The sequence below is a fragment of the Pongo abelii genome, chromosome 4 (assembly GCF_028885655.2).
Source record: "Pongo abelii isolate AG06213 chromosome 4, NHGRI_mPonAbe1-v2.0_pri, whole genome shotgun sequence".
Taxonomy (NCBI): domain Eukaryota; kingdom Metazoa; phylum Chordata; class Mammalia; order Primates; family Hominidae; genus Pongo; species Pongo abelii.
Genome location: NC_071989.2, coordinates 44,013,567 through 44,033,541, shown reverse-complemented (window position 1 = coordinate 44,033,541; position 19,975 = coordinate 44,013,567). Strand labels below are relative to the sequence as shown.

The 19,975-nt window shown below is 38.8% G+C and overlaps 1 protein-coding gene and 1 pseudogene across 3 annotated transcripts in view; both read left to right on the top strand.

The window, feature by feature from the left end:
• Positions 1-1,136: 1,136 nt before the first annotated feature.
• Positions 1,137-19,975, top strand: part of C4H5orf34 (chromosome 4 C5orf34 homolog) — a 65,447-nt gene continuing 46,608 nt past the window's right edge. Inside the window, exons 1-7 of one of the 3 annotated variants that reach the window (XM_054555543.2) lie at positions 1,157-1,520; positions 5,291-5,522; positions 6,004-6,093; positions 8,294-8,940; positions 10,142-10,195; positions 10,918-11,013; positions 12,185-12,308. In XM_054555543.2, the coding sequence (XP_054411518.1) occupies positions 5,328-5,522; positions 6,004-6,093; positions 8,294-8,940; positions 10,142-10,195; positions 10,918-11,013; positions 12,185-12,308 (1,206 nt within the window). In that variant the 5' untranslated portion in view covers positions 1,157-1,520; positions 5,291-5,327. Of the gene's footprint in view, positions 1,521-4,626; positions 4,693-5,290; positions 5,523-6,003; positions 6,094-8,293; positions 8,941-10,141; positions 10,196-10,917; positions 11,014-12,184; positions 12,309-19,975 lie in introns of all 3 variants that reach the window. The other 2 variants (XR_010139952.1, XR_010139953.1) reach the window with 2 other exon arrangements.
• Positions 18,139-19,729, top strand: LOC100460489 (putative elongation factor 1-alpha-like 3; annotated as a pseudogene).

The window sequence follows — 19,975 nt, the reverse complement described above, 5'->3', positions numbered from 1 at the left end:
TCTCTCTGTGGCCTGCATTCAATTAACATTTTGATGTTAACAGGTGTGGGCCATCAGGAAATGGCCTTTCCCTGGCACTGCCAAATTTTTATTTTTAGAGAGGCCATGTGATAATTGCTGAACCACTACCCAACATTTCTAGTGGGTTGGTGGCAGGGGAGAGCCCTCTCCTGCCTTGCTCATGCCTAACTACCTGTAACAGATTCAGTTTGCCATTTTATAATATATGAGCATGATCTGTGGTCCCCCAAAACAATTACAGTAGTGACATCAAAGATCAGTGATCACACAGATCACCCTAACAGATACAAAAATAATGAAAAAGCTTGAAATATTGTGGGAATTACCAAAATGTGTCACAGAGACACAAAGTGAGCACATGATGTTGGAAAAAAATGGCACCCATACACTTGCTCCATCAAGGTTTCCTCAAACCTTCCATTTGTAGTAAACTCAGTAATCTGCAAAGCACAATAAAACGAACAATAAAACAAGGTATGCCTCTCTATGCTCTCACAAACCTCTGTATTTTATCTTAGAAACACTCACCACAACTGTAATAAATGATTGTTTATTCTTTCTTTTCAGTTAATCTCTAGCTCTGATCCTCACCTGCAAAGAACTGGGCCACCTTCCCTGCTTTATCCCCACAACGCCTAAACACATAGTGAGTGTTCCACAAACACTTGTTTAGTGGCAATAAATATAGCAGACAAGTTTATTTGCCATTTTATAAGGAAAAAAGGTGCAGATACATAGACGACCTATTTTCTGATACCAAATTAGGAAAAGAAGAGTTCTCCATCTTGGCCAAGGTTTTTTTTTTTTTTTTTTTTTTAACAGCTTTCCTGAAGTATAATCGTTTTTTAGCTTATTTAAAAAAAGTACCACTCCACTAAAACGCGCTCTGTGGTTAGTTCTCGGCTGGACCGTTAAAAAGGCTGATCCTTACAGCCTTTATTAATACAACCAGGTCGGACCGCTTTTGCGTGGGACACCAGAAGTAAAAAATCAAAGAGCAGCCAACTCGATTCCGAACAAGGAACCATCCGTCCCCTTTCTACGCCACTTCCTGCTCCGCCCTTCGCAGGGAACGCAACGAGAGCAGCCTCCGGAGTGGAGGGGCGGGACTTCCTGCCCTCCCTGTGGTGGAGGGGCGGGACTTCCTGTCTTCCCTGTTGCGGAGCTGTGAAGCGGCACCCTGAGGGCGCTGGTTTTGAACGGCTCTTGTTCCGTGTGCGCTTTCTCTTAGTGGTTACAGTTGGCGCTCTCTCCGCTTTCCTGTTGCCTGGCGGGCGTGTTGGCCAAAACACTCTCCCTGCCACCTTATTCCTCTAGGGTTGTGATTTTTTTCTTTCATCAAGAAATATCACTTGCTGGTAATTTGTCAAACTGAAGAAACCCCTGAAGAAGCAGTCGTGGGCAGGCGCCGACGGTGCGGCTTCCAGAGCATTTTGGCAAATCAAAGCCAGGGACCGTTGCTGGGCCTTATTTCCGCAACTTTTCGGCTCCGAACTGCTGTGAGTGGAAGACTTTTGGTGGTGGTTTTGATTAGGCTCCCTCTGTAACTAGAGACTATAGCATTTTGAAAGAAATGAGATTCTCATTCATGTCAAGAACAGACTTGTGGATTTTTGAGTGTTAAACATACCCTGACGTAATGTGCTGGGTGATGAGAACGCAAGCGGGAATGAGACTGTAGAGATGAGAATGCCAGTGTGGGTTGGAGCCGGGTTATGCTTTTCTATGGTATGCCAAGAACCTTAGTCATTACACTGTTTGTTGTGTATGCTTGATTATTTAAAATTAGAAAACCGCCTCAATAAAGCTATTAAAAAAAGAAAAGAAAAGAAAAAAAGACTTGGCCAAAGATAGACTATTTTTCCCAAATTGGAATCAGAAAATGTCTTTCATCTATGTATCAGCACCCGTTTTTTCCCCTAAAATACCAAGTAGACATATCCGATATATACGTGTGTGTTTATATATATATCTGTAATCTATATTGCCATTTGATAAGTACGTAAACAGGTGATGTAAAGCAGTTGGTATGGTCTGACTTGTGGAAAGTTACCTATGTCATCAATACTAGAGATGGATTGGAGAGAGAAGAAATTCCAGACAGTTGCAGGAGTTGGAGAGTCTATGGCCTGAAAAAGAGAAAGAGGTAGAGAGAGCCAGGTTCCGAAGACAGAAAATCAACAGGACTTGTTACAGGGGCATGGAGTGAAAAGTCAAGTTTTAGAATATTGGCTGCTAACAATGAGACACCATTAATTCAAATTTCAAATTCAAGAGGAGCAATTTACTTATTTTTCATCATTCAAATATTTATTGTGCCATTACTATTTGCTTAATACTGTTTTAGATGCCTTATCTGATCAAGGCCCCTGCTTCGGTTGAGTTTATAGCCTAGTGGGAGAAAACAAAAAGCAAGTAAATAATCAATTTTGATGATAGATTCTATGAAGAAAAAAGTTGAAGAGGGATGACAAATGATTGGGAGATGTTTGGGAGTAACTTTAACTTAGTTGGTCGTTAGGCCCTTGTAGGAGTTATATTTATGCTGAAACCTTGATGATGATAAAGAACCAGCCTTGTGATTAGCCAAGGAAAAGACAAGGCAGGCAGAAAGAACAGTGCAAAGATGGGAAAGAGCTTGTTTAAAGAACATTTAAAATGCCAATGTATCTAAAGTGCCCTGTAGAAGTAGGAGACAGTTGAGAAATGACGTTGGGAGAAGTAGATAGGACCAGATTGTGTGGCCTTTGTCGGCCATAGTTTAGGAGTTTGGATTTTATTCTAAGTAGAAATGGAAGGTACTGGTGGGTTTTAAGCCACGAAGTGATAGATGTGATTTTCATTTTAAAAGATCCCTCTGGGTACTACTGTATGCAGACTGGATTTGAGGGAAGAGATGAGAGTGAAAGTGCAATTAGGGGATATTACAGAAGCCTGCTTTTGGTAGGAGTGATTAAGTTCCATTTTAGTTATGTTGCGTTTGATTTATCTATGGGACAGGGACATAGAGAGCGGTCTAGCAGGCAGCCACCTGAAAGCTCTGTGAGAGGTCAGGTACATTTAAAAGTTCTCTAGAGAAAGAAAATAATTAAAATTGTGTGAATCTCCTCAGGAGAGACCATGTGGTTAAATATTTACTTATATCCTGACATATCCTCAGAAGATTACAGATGATATCACCTACAGCTGATTACATACATTAAAGGGGGTAAGGTTAAAAAAAGACAAGGTGGGCCGGGTGCGGTGGCTCACGCCTGTAATCCCAGCACTTTGGGAGGCCAAAACGGGCAGATCACGAGGTGTGGAGTTCGAGACCATTCTGGCCAACATGGTGAAAACCTGTCTCTACTAAAAATACAAAAAATGAGCCAAGCGTGGTGGCACGCACCTGTAGTCCCAGCTACTCAGGAGGCTGAGGCAGGAGAATCACTTGAACCCGGGAGGCAGAGGTTGCAGTGAGCCCAGATTGCGCCACTCTACTCCAGCCTGGCAACAGAGCGAGACTCCGTCTCAAAAAAAAAAAAAAAAAGACAAGGTGGGGCATAAAAGTGACATGAGTGTTATGTTAAGAAGGGAAGAAATGTGGACTAAGGTCAGGTCTTGAAGAATCCTTGATTTAAGGGAATGGTGAAGAAGAATGATTAAACTAAAAACAGGTAGAAGTGAAGAAGAAAACTGTGGCAGCCCAATATTAGGGGGGAAAAGTAGGGGAAAAGAGCGTTTGGTGCAAGGGAATGTAGACAATGCTGTTACATGTTGATGAGGTTTAGTAGGATGAAGACTAAAGTCATTGGGTGTAAGAAGACATTGGCGACCATTGCGAAACAATGTCAGTAAAGAGAGGTGAAAGCTGGATTGCAGTGAATTGAAGACTGATAGGAGAGAAGGTTGGTAGTGAGTGAATACTACACTTGAGCTGTTTATAGGTAGGAAATAGGGATAAAGTGGTGGAAGTGTTTTCTATAGAACGTTATTTTTTTCTGGCAGGTAAAACTTGATCATCTAGGTAGTAGAAGGGGATAATGTGGAAGGGGATGGGGTTAGTGTTAGAAAGGAATAAAAACATTTCATAAGATTGATTGAGTGCCTGCAAGGCAGCATCCACAGTGCTGGTCACTGTCATATTTGTTTTCTCTTTTAATCCACACAACAATCCTGTTACTACTCCCATTTTACAAATGAGGAACAACCTGAGACTTATAGCTAGCTAGTAAATGGTAAGGTGTGAATGAAACCCAACTCTTTAATTCCCCTTCTGTCACTGCTATATGGAGAGCGTAGGTGAAGACAGAGTATTTTAGAGGTAGAGAAGAGGAAACTGAATGCAGCGAAATAAGGACAAATCCAAGACAATAGGAGATTAAGTTGCTCAGTAGTAATAAAGAGCTATTTATTTAATGCTAGGGTAGAGACAGGATTCCAGGTATTTGGATTTCTTCTTCAGGGTCCTTTTCCCGTAGGCCTAATAGTTACTTTCTGCCTGTCTTTTGAATTTGTATTACAAACAATTTGCTGCATTCTTACCGTAAAGGTGGAATTTGCTTATTATTTGAAATTTAAAATGAGATAATGAGCATATAATTTATAGAAATTAAATTTCTTTAGGCCGGGTTCAGTGGCTCATGTCTGTAATGCCAGCACTTTGGGAGGCTGAGGCAGGCAGATCGCAAGGTGAGGAGTTCCAGACCAGCCTGACCAATATGGTAAAACCCCGTCTCTACTAAATTACAAAAATTAGCCAGGCATGGTGGCACACACCTGTAATCCCAGCTACTCAGGAGGCTGAGGCAGGAGAATCACTTGAACCTGAGAGGCGGAGGTCACAGTGAGCCGAGATCACGCCACTGCACTCTAGCCTGGGTGACAGAGCGAGTTTCCATCTCAAAAAAAAGAAAAAAGAAATTAAGTTTCTTCTTGGTTATGTTCCTGCATTGGAGTAAACTAGAAATTATAAGCTTTTAAATAATGAACATATAATTTACAAAAATTAAATTTCACTAGAAGTGAAGCTATTAAAATTATAAAGACCGTTATCACTTGTGGTTGTCTCTTTTTGGTTATGTTCCTCCATTAGAGTAAACTTCTAGGGGTTAATTAAGGCATTTTGTTAAGGATGTTCATTTCAGATTTATCAAGTGTAGTTAGTATTCTTAACAAAAGTAAATGCAATGGCAATGTCATCTTCTTAGAAAATGCACCCATTTATTTTGATAAAACTTTTGTACATTAAGAGAACTATTTGTGCTATTGTTTTTCCTATTTCATTCAGTCTTTGACTTAGAAGGATATCTTATCCTGCCATAGTAATGGCAGCCGAACTGCGAATGGTACTTTATGAAGATGATTCAGTAGAAGTACAATATGTTGATGGTTCCACATTGCAACTTTCTCCCTGTGGCTCTGAATTTTTATTTGAAAAGTCACCACCTGTTTCAGCACATCCTTTAGAACAACCAGAAAGAATTCATCAAAGGACACATTTTGTCATTAGCACTTACAGAGTAAGTAAAGATATCATGTAAACAACTTTTTTGTTTTTTAGAGACAGGTTCTTGCTCTGTCACCCAGGCTGGAGTGTAGTGGCACTACCATAGTGCACTGCAGTGTTGAACACCTAAGCTCAAGTGATTCTCCTGCCTCAGCCTCCTTTTACAAGGGAGTTACTCTAGGACTACCACAGATGTGCACTACCACATCTGGCTGATTTTTAAATTTTTTGTAGAGCATTGTCTAGCTATGTTGCACAAACTGGTTCTCACACTCCTGGCCTCAAGAAATCCTCCCATCTCAGCCTCCCATTATGCCAGGATTACAGGTGTGAACCACCGTGCCTGGCCGAAACTACTCTTTGAATACCAAAATACTGTTGACGTGGCTAGAATATGAAAAGTAATTAGTATTATGGATTATACTGTACTGTCATTTTTAATTGATTTTCAAATCATTTTACATTAAGGTTACATTTTATATTTCTTTTCATAGGAGCAACTACAGCGAGCCCTAGATTTTCGAAACTCTTCAGCTACTTGCCCTTTTTTATCTGAAACCATCATACCATCTGAAAGAAAAAAGGTGATTCTTTTAACTTCATTTTTGTTAGTATTATTTGAGGACAAGTAACTAGAAACAGGTAATTTAATATTTAGCCTTTTTTTCTTTTTCAGGACACCTGGGGATACATTGCTATAAAACATCGAAGTTACATAGTGTATCCGCTTGCCATTTTCTTTGTATCCAAGCATTATAATCAGAATGTTTTAGATTGGTAACTTTTTCATTCTCAGAGGTCTCAAAATTAAGAAATTATGTGACCATTTTCAGTAACAGCATATTTGTTAATGTATAGTAGAGATATGTAACTATGGGTATGACCTTTATTATTTTGCTTATATAGTATTGTGTTTGGACTTTTAGGAATAATAACTGTCATTTACTGAGGGTTTACTATGTCCAACAACTATGAACAATATTAGAAATATTTAATAACACCATACTGATCAAAATGGATGTCCATCCAATCAAAACAGGTATATTGGCTACATGGCAGCCTCTTTTTTTTTTTTTTTTTTTTCTGAGACGGAGTCTCGCACTGTTGCCAGGGCTGGAGTGCAGTGGTGCGATCTCAGCTCACTGCAACCTCCGCTTCCCGAGTTGATGCCATTCTCCTGCCTCAGCCTCCCGAGTAGCTGGGGCTACAGGCGCCCTCCACCACACCCGGCTAATTTCTCGCATTTTTAGTAGAGATGGGGTTTCACCGTGTTAGCTAGGATGGTCTCGATCTCCTGACCTCGTGATCCGCCCACCTCAGCCTCCCAAAGTGCTGGGATTACAGGCGTGAGCCACCGCGCCCGGCTGGCAGCCTCTTTTTATAGGCAAGGAAATTATGTCTTAGAGAGTTTACCTAATTTGTCTATGGCAGTTTTCTAAGTGGCAAAGTCAGGATTTGAACCTAGTCTTATCTGACTCTGTAAACTCTGTTTCTCAACTACTTTCTGCTACCTTTCTATGCTGTCAAGATGTTTGCCTGCCGGCTGAGTAATTTTATATTGTCTTGTGGCAAAGGAGCCATAAAAAATTATAAGTTGTAACTTAGCCTAGAATGGTAATTTTCCTTTGTGTCTTTTGAGTCACTTTATTCACTGAAACTGCCTAGCTTGTTGCTGATGATGCAGCAAGATTATTAGATAGTCTAATTCTAAAAGAGGAGTTTGATGACCATCCTTACAAACCAACTTTGCTGTCAGTAAATACAGCCCTCAATTTTAGTGTCCTAACATTGTACATATAGATAGCATGGTAAATTTAGGAAGCTTTCTTGACAATAGTTTGTGTAAATGTAAGGTTTTACATAAATGGAATTGAAATGCTAAATGCTTGGGAAAATTAATTCAGTAAAAACCTCTCACGCAATATCTACTATTTATATCTTATATGAAAAGACACAACCAACACTGTTACTTGTTATGAGTCTTTTATTAGTCAGGATCAATTTTTCTTTGAGTAATTAAACTTTTTTAAAGTTTCCTCTAAGCCTCCTGAAATTTATTTTAGTGTATGGTACTACCTAGGTACTACCTAGGATGGGTACTTTTTACATGTTACCTTATTTAGTTCATGTGATAACCCTGCAAGACAGAATTTCCCAAATGCTGTTCAGTAATTCTAGTACTAGTTTAAATAATTTTCTCTTTTCCCTCTTGCTCTGAAAAAACTTATGTTATCTCATGTAACATTTTAAGATATGATTGAGTTTGTTTTTGAATTTTCTGAGTTGTTCTGTCAATAATTTTTATGCTAGTCCTGTACCATTTAAGCTATGGTTGCTTTTATTTTTTTTTATTTAAAACTTAAAGAAAAATTTTTAGCTATGATTGCTTTTAATACAATGTATCATAGTGTTGGTCTTCCCTTATTTCTAGTTTTTTTTCAGAGTAAACTTTTGCAGGGTGAGGGGAGGGGTACAAATCCATTTATCTCTAATTCATTGTACATTTAAAACCAAAATACATTTAACACTAAATATGACCATTTCTCTCATTTTGTGTCTGTTTCACATCTCTTTTTTTTAAGGGTGATAATCTTAACAATATCAAATATTCTCTGGAAAATCATATATAGGCTGAGCTCTGGCCCTCCATTTTTTCATTCTCTGTAGATAGTAAAACACAAATATTTAAGAGCTTTCTTACACAATACTTAAATATCGAATGTATGGAAAAATTGGACTGTTAACAGAAAATACTCACCATCTCTTTATCCCCCCTCATTGCAGCGTATCTTCACTGACATAACAGAAGTGAGATGGCCTAGTCTTGATACAGATGGTACCATGATATATATGGAGAGTGGCATTGTGAAGATAACATCTTTAGATGGTCATGCATACCTCTGCCTGCCCAGATCTCAGCATGAATTTACAGTACATTTTTTGTGTAAAGTTAGCCAGAAGTCAGACTCATCTGCAGTGTTGTCAGAAACAAATAATAAAGCCCCAAAAGATAAACTAGTTGAAAAAGCTGGCAAAATCTGTATACGTGGAAATTTACCAGAACAGAGACTGAAGAATAAAGAAAATGAGTTTCATTGCCAGATCATGAAATCCAAAGAAACTTTAAAGAAGATGAGTTGTGTAAATGGAACTGAAGGGAGGGAAGAGCTGGCTTCGCCTGGTACAAAGCACACATGCGTATACACATGGGTCAAGCAGTGCTGGTCTGTGGCCGCCTGTCCAGAGGAATGGAAATATCCTTTGTCTTTAGCACTTCATTTTCATAATAAAATCAGCAATATGTCTAAAATTGATGCACATATAACTCAGAGTAGATTTTTAACTTCTGATATTTCAGAGGAAAGAGGAAAAGTGGTTTCTGTTCTTCCCAGGGCCCTGTCACTCAACTGTCCAGTCCCACACCTACACAGGTAATGCAGTAATGGCTATTGGTCATGAAGCTTTTATCAGAACCAGTCTTAACCTGGATAATTTTCTTTTTATCTGATACCATTCACAAGGAAAGTTTATCTCATCCAAAATTTTGCTTTTAACTGATAGTAAATAATTTCCCTAGCAAATGTGTTGCTTATGTTTCTTACTCTGTGTCCATGCATTGAATGTAGAACGCTGACTCTACACTAGGTACTGTGCTAAGTCCAGTAACTGCAGAGATGACTAAGACACAGTCCCTGCTTTATAGCAACTTAGAATCTAGTGAAGGTCACTGTACCTAAAAAGATTTTTAAAGTATGCTAAATGATGGGACAGGAGTCCGCACAGGGCTCTGTGGGCCCAGGGGAGCATCTGCTGCCACTCACTGGAGCCCGTGACCTTGCTTGCTGGAGTGTGTATCAGACACTGTTCTTTTGTCCATACCTAGCTTCAGAGGCTACCCCATCTTTGGTTCACTGACTATAAATACGTCTGTTTCCCAAAGGGGTACACATGGAGTGGCTTCTGTAAGGCTAAGTATAAAACTTTTAACTCCACTAAGGATTGTAGATTTGTAACATCAACTTTGCATAAACAGTGCAAATAATAATGATAAAAACTAACACAAAACATTTATGTGCCAGGTACTGTTGGACTTCACCCGTTTGATTCTCAAAGCATTCCCATGAAGTTAAAAAACGTATCATCCCTATATGTAGAGGAACTTGAGACACAGAAATGTTAAATAACTTGAGGAAAGGTACACAGCTAGTACTTGTAAAAGTGAGATTTGATCTCAGGCCATCTCTGAGTATACATTTGTTATTTAAAACAAAAATATGGGAATGACTGTTAGGCTTGTCATGATTATCTGGTTAAAATGAGAATCAAGTATTATGAGTACACGTCAAAAGGGAATTATGCTTCAAAAGTAATGATTTTTCAATAACTTGCCATGATGTTTAGGTTGAAATCCATGATCCTTCACATAGCTTACCAGGTCTTTTGTGATCTGGTCCCTTCCTGTATCTGTAATCCTCAACTCTGTCACTACTCTTGCCCTTGCTTTCTCTATTCTTGCTAAGCTGGACTTTAGCAATCCCTAAAATGCTTGCTCAAGCACTCTGTGACCACTGCACCTACTCTGCAGGAGCGCTCTCTCTCTCTCTCAACTGGCTAACTTGTGCTCATTTCCAGGTTTCAGCTTAAACCTAACTTCTTTAGAGTGGTTTTCCTGAAGACCCTAAACAAGTTAAGTCCTATACAATTCCATAGCATACAGTACTTGCCTTTTCTTTACACTCAATGTTTATTATTTAACGTCCCTGCTGAGGGCAGGGACCATGTCTGCCTTTTTTTGGTTGTTATATCCACAGTGTGTATAGCACAGTGCTTGGCCCACTATAGATATTTTAGTAAATTTTTTTTTTTTTTTTTTTTTTTTGAGATGGAGTCTCACTCTGTCACCCAGGCTGGCGCGATCTCAGCTCACTGCAACCTCTGCCTCCTGGGTTCAAGCGATTCTTCTGTCTCAGCCTCCTGAGTAGCTGGGATTACAGGCACGTGCCACCATGCCTAATTTTTGTATTTTTAGTAGAGACGGGGTTTCACCATGTTGGTCAGGCTGATCTCGAACTCCTGACCTCGTGATCCGCCCGCCTTGGCCTCCCAAAGTGCTGGGATTACAGGCATGAGCCACGTTCCTAGCGAATCCAGGCTAAATTTTAAATGTTAGTAAAACTCTTAATTTCTGTAATTGTGCTGAGATTCAATAATGAGATTATTGAAAATACTGAAAAAACATGGAAAAAGACTTGCTTTTTACATTTCATTACCTTCATATTAATTTTTATTCTTTGATCTAGTGAGTTAAACAAGAAATTAATCCTGTTACAGTAGCACCATTTTGTTGACTTCTAAAGGCAATTATATTGAGCAACCAGAAGTAATAGCTTGTATTTTATCCTTCACAGGTGGAATTTTTGTGATTCACTTTTACAGAGACAATCTGATGAATATTCCTATCCTGAACTAGTGAAAATGGTTTGGTACAAAGGTGTTACATATAGGTAAGGCACCTATGTTGGCTTCTATGTTGGAGTTAGAGCTGTTTATTGATGTCACAGAGAAGATGGGACTAGCCTCGTAGACAGACTCTCAGAAGAGGACACAGTTCTGTCGGGCCAACTGTGCTCCTGTGTTTGATCCTGAGTTTTACAGGTCTCAAAACTAATGTTATTAGTGCACACAAGGGTCTTGTGACTCACTCACATTAACCATTTTTATAAGACTTATGTGGTACCTCCACAGCCAATGAGGGATTGGTTTGCTAGTGAATGTAACATTCATATCAGTTATTTAGGATACCCCTTCCAAGCATTGGAGGATCAAGTTGTTTGAAATAGTCAAAACAGAATTGCTTGAGCATGGAATTAGAGAAGTTAAATCACCTAAGGGAGATTTTAGCCTTCATTCACAAAGCAAATACTCATTGAGTGGCCGCTCTGGGCCAGCACTGTTCTATTGAATTATCCCTACCCCACAACAAAGGACACCCTTCTAGTGACTAGAATACTAGTGTTAGCAGATTGAGAGTTTCACTTCCATGAAAAATGCTAAAAGAGCACTGCTAAATTTTTGGAGAGCGTGGGGGCTCTCCTTTTCCTATGTGAAGACCTATTCCTTCTAACAACATATTCTAACATATATGTTAATAAAATTAACTTGGCTTAAGTTTCTATTTGTTATATACCCAGTACCTTGATTGTACCTGGCTCCTCCAGGTACAGCCACCTTTTCTTAGGGATAGCCCCTTGTGCAGACGGCTAATCTTATCCATAAAATATTGATTCCACTAGTTTCATTAATCTATTTATTTTCAGGCTCTGGAAATGTTGTATTTAACTCCTATGCAATAGACATTGCTTTGGTGACCCTTATGTGCCAGCCTTGTGATTAGCAGTGGGGATTATCAAGAAGATGATAAGACAAGATGCCTGAATTCCAGAAGCTTTTAGTTTAGTTGTTGAAATAAATGCATAAACCAATTCTATTTATCTTTTTGTGAAAGAGTTAATTTAGCTGGTTGGGTTCAGAATATGAAATTATCTGCTTCACTGGACAGGCAAAAAGACTGTGCTGTTTTGCTTAGATTTTGTTGTTACTGGTTTTTGATGACTATCCAAGCATGTTTTAATCTCAAGTGGAAAAAAAATTTTAATGGTTATTTCTCTTTCTTAGACTTACCCATCAAAATATGAACTCAATAGAGATTTATTCTGGGGATGGATCTGTTTTCAAATCAGAAGGGCCTTATTTTGGGAACTATTTTACTTATTATTCCATTCAAGAAGGATCAGAAGAGGTAAGCCAACAACGAACTCAACTCAAGAAGAGTTTTGCTGTATAGCTCTTTCTAAATAATTCCAAATATATATGGGAAATTTGGTCATTATATAACATTGCTTCCTACTCCCCAGTCTGGAGAATTAATATAATCTTACTGTCAGCATTGGTACAGTAATTATTAACCACCTTATTTTTACTGTATTTTCACCTGCTATCTCCATTTGCCTAAGCAGTTCGTGTTTAAATTAGAAACTTTCTTTTGTCATAGACTTTATTGATGGAAAATGCTGAAACCAGGACTTTGAGTTAATAAACTACTTTGAATTAATATTTGTACATTAAAAAGCAAAAGCACATTCTTTTTTCCCTACCATGTAATTGTGTATTTTAAGCACCTTAACTTCTAAATCTTTATGTACAACTAGACAGTTAAACAAGATTGTTCTCTGTTGCTGAAAACAGTGAAATATAACATGGTATAATTACCAGCCCATAGTCTTAATAATGTCAATATTTTGTTAATGAGTTTTAATTTGCTTATTGCCCCTCTGATATTTGACATCCACCCTTTCACAGCAATCACTATAGTATCACACTACTTTGCATGCTAGAACAAAATAAGTATGTTTTCTCTCTCCATTACAGAGTGGGGTATTTAAATACTAATCAGATTATCAGAATCCCTAGGGAATAGAGTTAAAAATTGAGATTTTTTTAACTATGGAAATTTCAAACATATACAAAAGTAGACAAATATAATGGACCCCTATGTACCCATCACCCATCTTGTTCATTTATACTTCCTGCTGCTCCCTCCACTCCCTGTTTATTTTTAAGTAAATCCCAACCAAATATTGTTTTCTTCATAAATACTTTAGTATATATTGGAACAGATTCCCAACGGGGGCCTATTTCTAGGAAAATATTTAGTAAATAAATATTAATTGAACAGTAACTCTTTGGCAGGCATTGTGGTAAGCACTGACAAGGATGAAGACGAAGAAGAGTTCCTGCCCTCAAGAGTTCACAGTCTTGTGTTCAGTTAGGCAAACAAGCAAATGAGATACAAGCATGCCCAGTAACATGTATACGTATATATGTGTGTATGTGTGTGTATATAGTACATCAGACAATCAAGTGAGCAAGCAAATAGAGTAGGTATGCATAGTCACATTGCTGACTGCCGTATATCAGAGGGTTTGCAAAATTGCAAGATAAAAAGGAGTGTATCTTCCTGGAGCTTCAATTCTACTCAAAGCTGTTGCGGGAGGGGGTGATAATTTTTATACTAAAGCAAATATATCATGGAGTAGAAGCATGAGCTTTTGGGTTAGAACGCATTTGTGGTAGACTGCCTTGGGCTTCACTCTCCAACCTTTGTGTGCAACACATTCACCCTTCTCTGTCTGCTTTAGTGCAAAGGTTTAGAAACAATTGACCCTCTTTTGGGGATAAAGTTGTTTTCTCCTTACTTTAACCCAGACTCCAAAATAAATTTCAGATGAATTAAAGAGCTAAATGTAAGAAACCAAACTTTATAAGTATTAGAAGAAAATACAGAAGAACAATGTTTAAAATCTCTGGGTAAAGGAGGCCTTCTTAAGTAGAATACAGAAAACCAGAAGGCATAAAAGAAAAGTTTGACAAGCTTGAAATCTTCAAACTTATGTTAAATTATAAATATTTAGGCTGGGCACAGTGGCTTATGCCTGTAATCACAGCACTTTGGGAGACCAAGGCTAGTGGATCACATGAGGCCAGGAGTTCGAGACAAGCCCAGCCAACATGGCAAAACCTCGTCTCTACTGAAAATACAAAAATTAGCCAGGCATGGTGGTGCTTGTATGTAATCCCAGCTACTTGGGAGACTGAGGCATGAGAATCGCTTGAACCTGGGAGGTGGAGGTTGCAGTGAGCCAAGATCACACCACCGCACACCAGTCTAGGAGACAGTCTCAAAAAAATTTTTTAATTAAAAGAAAAATTTCAGAAGTTCTGTTAAAAAGATAAGCAAAGGCCCAGAAGATATTCCACACTATAAATCAGTAATAGACCAAAAAAACCAAAATACCCTAATAGAAAAATGGGCAAAGGGTAAAAATGGATTTAGCCATAGAAAAGATAATGTAAATTAAAAAGTTATAATATTTGAAAACATATTCAATTTCACTACTTGCATCAGGGAAATGCAAATTAAAATATCAATGACATAACATTTTTCCCTTACCAAATTGTCAATAACTAAAAAAGACTGATGACATCTGCTGGGAAGGGTGTGGGAAAAGGGGTGCTTTCATAGTGTTGGTTGAAGTGTTAATTGGTTCGGCTTTCTTAAAGGACAATTTGATAACATCAAATGAAATTGATGAGAAATTCTGCTTCTCAGTATCTAGCCTAGAAAAATATTTGCACGTGTGTTCAAAGAAGCATGGCCAAGGGTGTGTTTTGTGGCATTATTTGTAGCAGCAAAAAATCAGAAGCAACCTAAATAAATGTTCATTAATAGGGAAATGGTAAAATAAGTTGTAATTATCAAATTACGGGAATGGTGTGCAGTAGTTGAAAAGAATGAGGTAGATGTTGATGCATAGAGTAATAGATTCTGGAAGATCTCAAAGATCAGGTTGTTGAGTGAATAAAGAAACTTGCGTTAGAACACGTACAATGATATCTTTTGTGTAAAGAACAAAAAATAAACCCTATACCTATATAGTACTTTCTGTAATACACATGCACAAGCACAAGAAAGGATCCTGGGTAAATACACACTGAAGTAGCTACGTTTGGGAAAGAGTTTGGGATTTTGTGAGGGAGGAGAAGTCTGAGAGGACTCAATTTTCATACTTTTTGAACTTTTTTTTAACAAAAATGTATTATTTATTGTGTAATTAAAAATTGAAATAGGAAAGACTGACAAGTATTCACAGTGTAAGTACTTCCATGGAGATAAGAACTTGGTGCTTTGGGACCACATAAGAAAGGGCACCTGACCCAGTGTTTGAGGCTCCAGAAACAACTCCTGAAGGAAAACTTGGCTTAGCTAGGATCTATAATTCCAAAGGAGGAGTTGTACAAAAGACAGATGGAGGTAGGAGGAGCATATAGCTAAGGGAACAATTTACTTTCTCAATTATTTGCATGGCTGGCTGCTTGTCACTCAGATTTGTATCTAAATGTCATCTCCTCTCAGATGCTTTTCCTGACTATTCAAATTAAAGAAGCTACCCAAGACACTCCCTATCATGACATTGTCATCTTTTTTCTTCAAAGCACTGAAAATTGGGTGACATTTTCTTAATGATATATGTTTGTTCATTATCAGCCACACTAGAGTTAAGCCCTATCTTATTCAACACATTATTATTGCTGGTTCTTAGAACAGTTTATAAATGGCACTTAACTGGACACAAGAGCCTGGAGCAAGTGTGGAGTGTTGAAGGAAGTGAAAATGTTGTAGTTTGGTAGGCCAAAACATAGATGGGATGCTGGGGGAAATGTCCAGAGAAGAAGCCAGATCACTAAGATGGCCAGCTCATAACTGGAGCATGAGTAACCTTACTGCATTTGGGGAACCATTGAAGGATTTCAAGTAGGGAAGTGACATCAGATTTTTGTTAGATTATTTCAGAGGAAGATGAACTGGGTGGGAAAGAGGTAAAACTTGAAGCTGTAGAACCAGTCAGAAGACATGTGTAGTAGTTCAAGTGAAGGCCAGGCAGTGGTAGGAAAAATGAGAAGAAATATTAAGGAGACAGAACTGATTGCTGACTGGACACTGAGGATGAGGAAGGAGTTGAAAGGGATGCCAGATTATTAATCAGTGAATGGTGGTGCCCGGTACTGTGTGAAACCAAAATTTTTATCAAATCTAAATTTTTTTGATGATGGCTTTTTTTTTCTTTTGCGCCTACCATGAGATGTCAATTAAGGATTTGAGATTATTAAAATTCAACTATATCTCAACCCTACCTGCCTAATAGATTATAAAGACACTCTTAATTGTAAGATGGATCCAGATTTCAGAGGTTACATTGTGAAAAATGAGCATTTTAGAGTTGATGAAATAGGGTCTTGGAAATAAGAACCCAGAGGGAACTCAATATCCAGTAGAGAAAGACATAAATAATTAAAATATGGTATTTTGAGTGCTTCCCATGTGCTAAGCACTCTGCTAATAAATGATAATGATACAGACATGAGCAAAACAGACACAGCCCCTTCCTTCATGGAGCTGCATTCTAACAGGGAAAACAGACATTAAGTAAAAAGTATTAAATTGAAGTTGTAATTAAGACCAAGAGGCAGGATTAGAGGGAACTGTGCTTGTGGACATAAGTAGGGGATTTCTCCTAGTCTATGAGACCTCTGCAATGGCTTCCCTGAGACGGAAGGAAAAACAGGTGTTAGCCAGGCAAAGGGAGGTGCTGGAGGAGGGAACTGAGTTCTAGGTAGAGGGAACAATGTGATAAATGACATACCAAAGGTAAATACAGCGTAGAGAAAGTGAAAGTGCAAATTTTGAAATGATGCTAATTCCAGTTTTAACATGGTGATGTTGAGGTGTCTGTTTTCATAGCCAAAAGAGAAGCCCAATAGAGATTTAGATAGTCAGGTCTGTAGACCAAAATAAAAGGACAAAGACTTTTGTTTGGTACCTATTATATACTAAATTCTGTCCCAGGAACTTCATATGTATATTATATCACTAATCCTCAGATAAATCTGGATGGTAGGCAGTATCCCCATTTCACAGGCTGCAGGCACTGAGGCTTACAAAAGGTTGTATAGCCTGTCCATCATTATAGTTGGTAAGAGGCAGACCTGTGATTTGAATCCACATCTGTCTGACTTCGAAGCCCATCTTCTTCCCCTAATGGTAAAGAGTATGAACTGCACTCTCTTGGTGGTTTAAATCAGATCTCTACTGTTTCTTAGCCCTCAGTCTCAGTTTTCTCATCTGAAAAACAAGCATTAATAGTTATCTCAGAATTATTTTGAGGAATAAATGAGATAATCCATGTAAAGTGAGTAGGATAGTGCCTAGCAGAGTGTCTGCTCCACAAATGTTAGCTGTTGCTATTATGATATTTAATGTGAACACAGCTTTGTACTCTTTTAGGATTATCTAAAAAGAAATCAAGAAGTCAGAAGAGAAGGCTGGAGACAGAGTCCTGGGAAACACTAGCAAGTCTGAGGAAGAGGAAATTCGGAAAGAATTTTAAAATAACAATTTTTTTCAAATTTCAGTAACCTCAGCCTGTAAATAATTTTTTCTTCCACAAACTGTAGCAGTATTTCTTCCATTAATGTAGCAAAATGGTATATTCTTTCAATTAAAATAGTTTTTTTAAATCTATATATCCATTTCTTTTTGTCTTAAGGGAAAGGGGTGGCTCATTATAAATTTCCTGCTAATGTGTGGGAAAATTAGTTTGGTTACCATGTTAATGTAAATATAGCTAATATTTAAATTGCACAATAAGTTATAAGTTATTAGAATGTAACTTGTGGGCCAGGCACAGTGGCTCATGCCTGTAATCTCAGCACTTTGGGATCCCTTGAGCCCAGGAGTTTGAGACTAGTCCGGGTAATATAGTAACACCTCGCCTCTACAAAAAACTTAAAAAATTAGCCTGGTATGGTGGCATATGCCTATGGTCCTGGCTACTTGGGAGGCTGAGGTGGGAAGACTCCTTGAGCCACAGAGGCTGCAGTGAGCTGTAATTGCGCCACTGTACTCCAGCCCCGGGCAACAGAGTGAGACCCTGTCTCAAAAAAAAAAAAAACCATAAAAAAAAACTTTTGAATGAATAGGAGTAATTCTATATTTTTAAAAAATGGGAAAATGGCTTTTTTTTTTCCACAACGGGTTTGCCACCAGAACACAGGTGTCGTGAAAACTACCCCTAAAAGCCAAAATGGGAAAGGAAAAGACTCATATCAACATTGTCATCACTGGACACGTAAATTCGGGCAAGTCCACCACTACTGGCCATCTGATCTACAAATGCGGTGGCATCGACAAAAGAACCATTGAAAAATTTGAGAAGGAGGCTGCTGAGATGGGAAAGGACTCCTTCAAGTATGCCTGGGTCTTGGATAAACTGAAAGCTGAGCGTGAATGTGGTATCACCATTGATATCTCCTTGTGGAAATTTGAGACCAGCAAGTACTATGTGACTATCATTGATGCCCCAGGACACAGAGACTTCATCAAAAACATGATTACAGGGACATCTCAGGCTGACTGTGCTGTCCTGATTGTTGCTGCTGGTGTTGGTGAATTTGAAACTGGTATCTCCAAGAATGGGCAGACCCAAGAGCATGCCCTTCTGGCTTACACACTGGGTGTGAAACAACTAATTGTTGGTGTTAACAAAATGAATTCCACTGAGCCACCCTACAGCCAGAAGAGATGAGGAAATTGTTTAGGAAGTCAGCACTTACATTAAGAAAATTGGCTACAACCCCAACACAGTAGCATTTGTGCCAATTTCTGGTTGGAATGGTGACAACATGCTGGAGCCAAGTGCTAACATGCCTTGGCTCAAGGGATGGAAAGTCACCCGTAAGGATGGCAATGCCAGTGGCACCACGCTACTTGAGGCTCTGGACTGCATCCTACCACCAACTCGTCCAACTGACAAGCCCTTGCGCCTGCCTCTCCAGGATGTCTACAAAATTGGTGGTATTGGTACTGTTCCTGTTGGCCGAGTGGAGACTGGTGTTCTCAAACCTGGTATGGTGGTCACCTTTGCTCCAGTCAACATTACAACAGAAGTAAAATCTGTCGAAATGCACCGTGAAGCTTTGAGTGAAGCTCTTCCTGGGGACAATGTGGGCTTCAATGTCAAGAATGTGTCTGTCGAGGATGTTCGTCGTGGCAACGTTGCTGGTGACAGCAAAAATGACCCACCAATGGAAGCAGCTGACTTCACTGCTCAGGAGATTATCCTGAACCATCCAGGCCAAATAAGCGTTGGCTATGCCCCTGTATTGGATTGTCACATGGCTCACATTGCATGCAAGTTTGCTGAGCTGAAGGAAAAGGTTGGTCACCGTTCTGGTAAAAAGCTGGAAGATGGCCCTAAATTCTTGAAGTCTGGTGATGCTGCCATTGTTGATGTGGTTCCTGGCAAGCCCATGTGTGTTGAGAACTTCTCAGACTATCCACCTTTGGGTCATTTTGCTGTTTGTGATATGAGACAGACAGTTGCGGTGGGTGTCATCAAGGCAGTGGACAAGAAGGCTGCTGGAGGTGGCAAGGTCACCAAGTCTGCCCAGCAAGCTCAGAAGGCTAAATGAATATTATCCCTAATACCTGCCACCCCACTCTTAAGCAGTGGTAGAAGAACGGTCTCAGAACTGTTTGTTTCAATTGGCCATTTAAGTTTAGTAGTAAAAGACTGGTTAATGATAACAATGCATCGTAAAACCTTCAGGAGAATGTTTTGTGGACCACTTTGGTTTTCTTTTTTGCATGTGGCAGTTTTAAGTTATTAGTTTTTAAAATCAGTACTTTTTAATGGAAACAACTTGACCAAAAATTGGTCACAGAATTTTGAGGCCCATTAAAAAAGTTTAATGAGAAAAAAAAAATGGGAAAATGAAAAAGCATCATAAAATACCATGGTTTTATGGGCTTTATTTTGTTAAAATAACTACTCATCTTGTCACTATTGT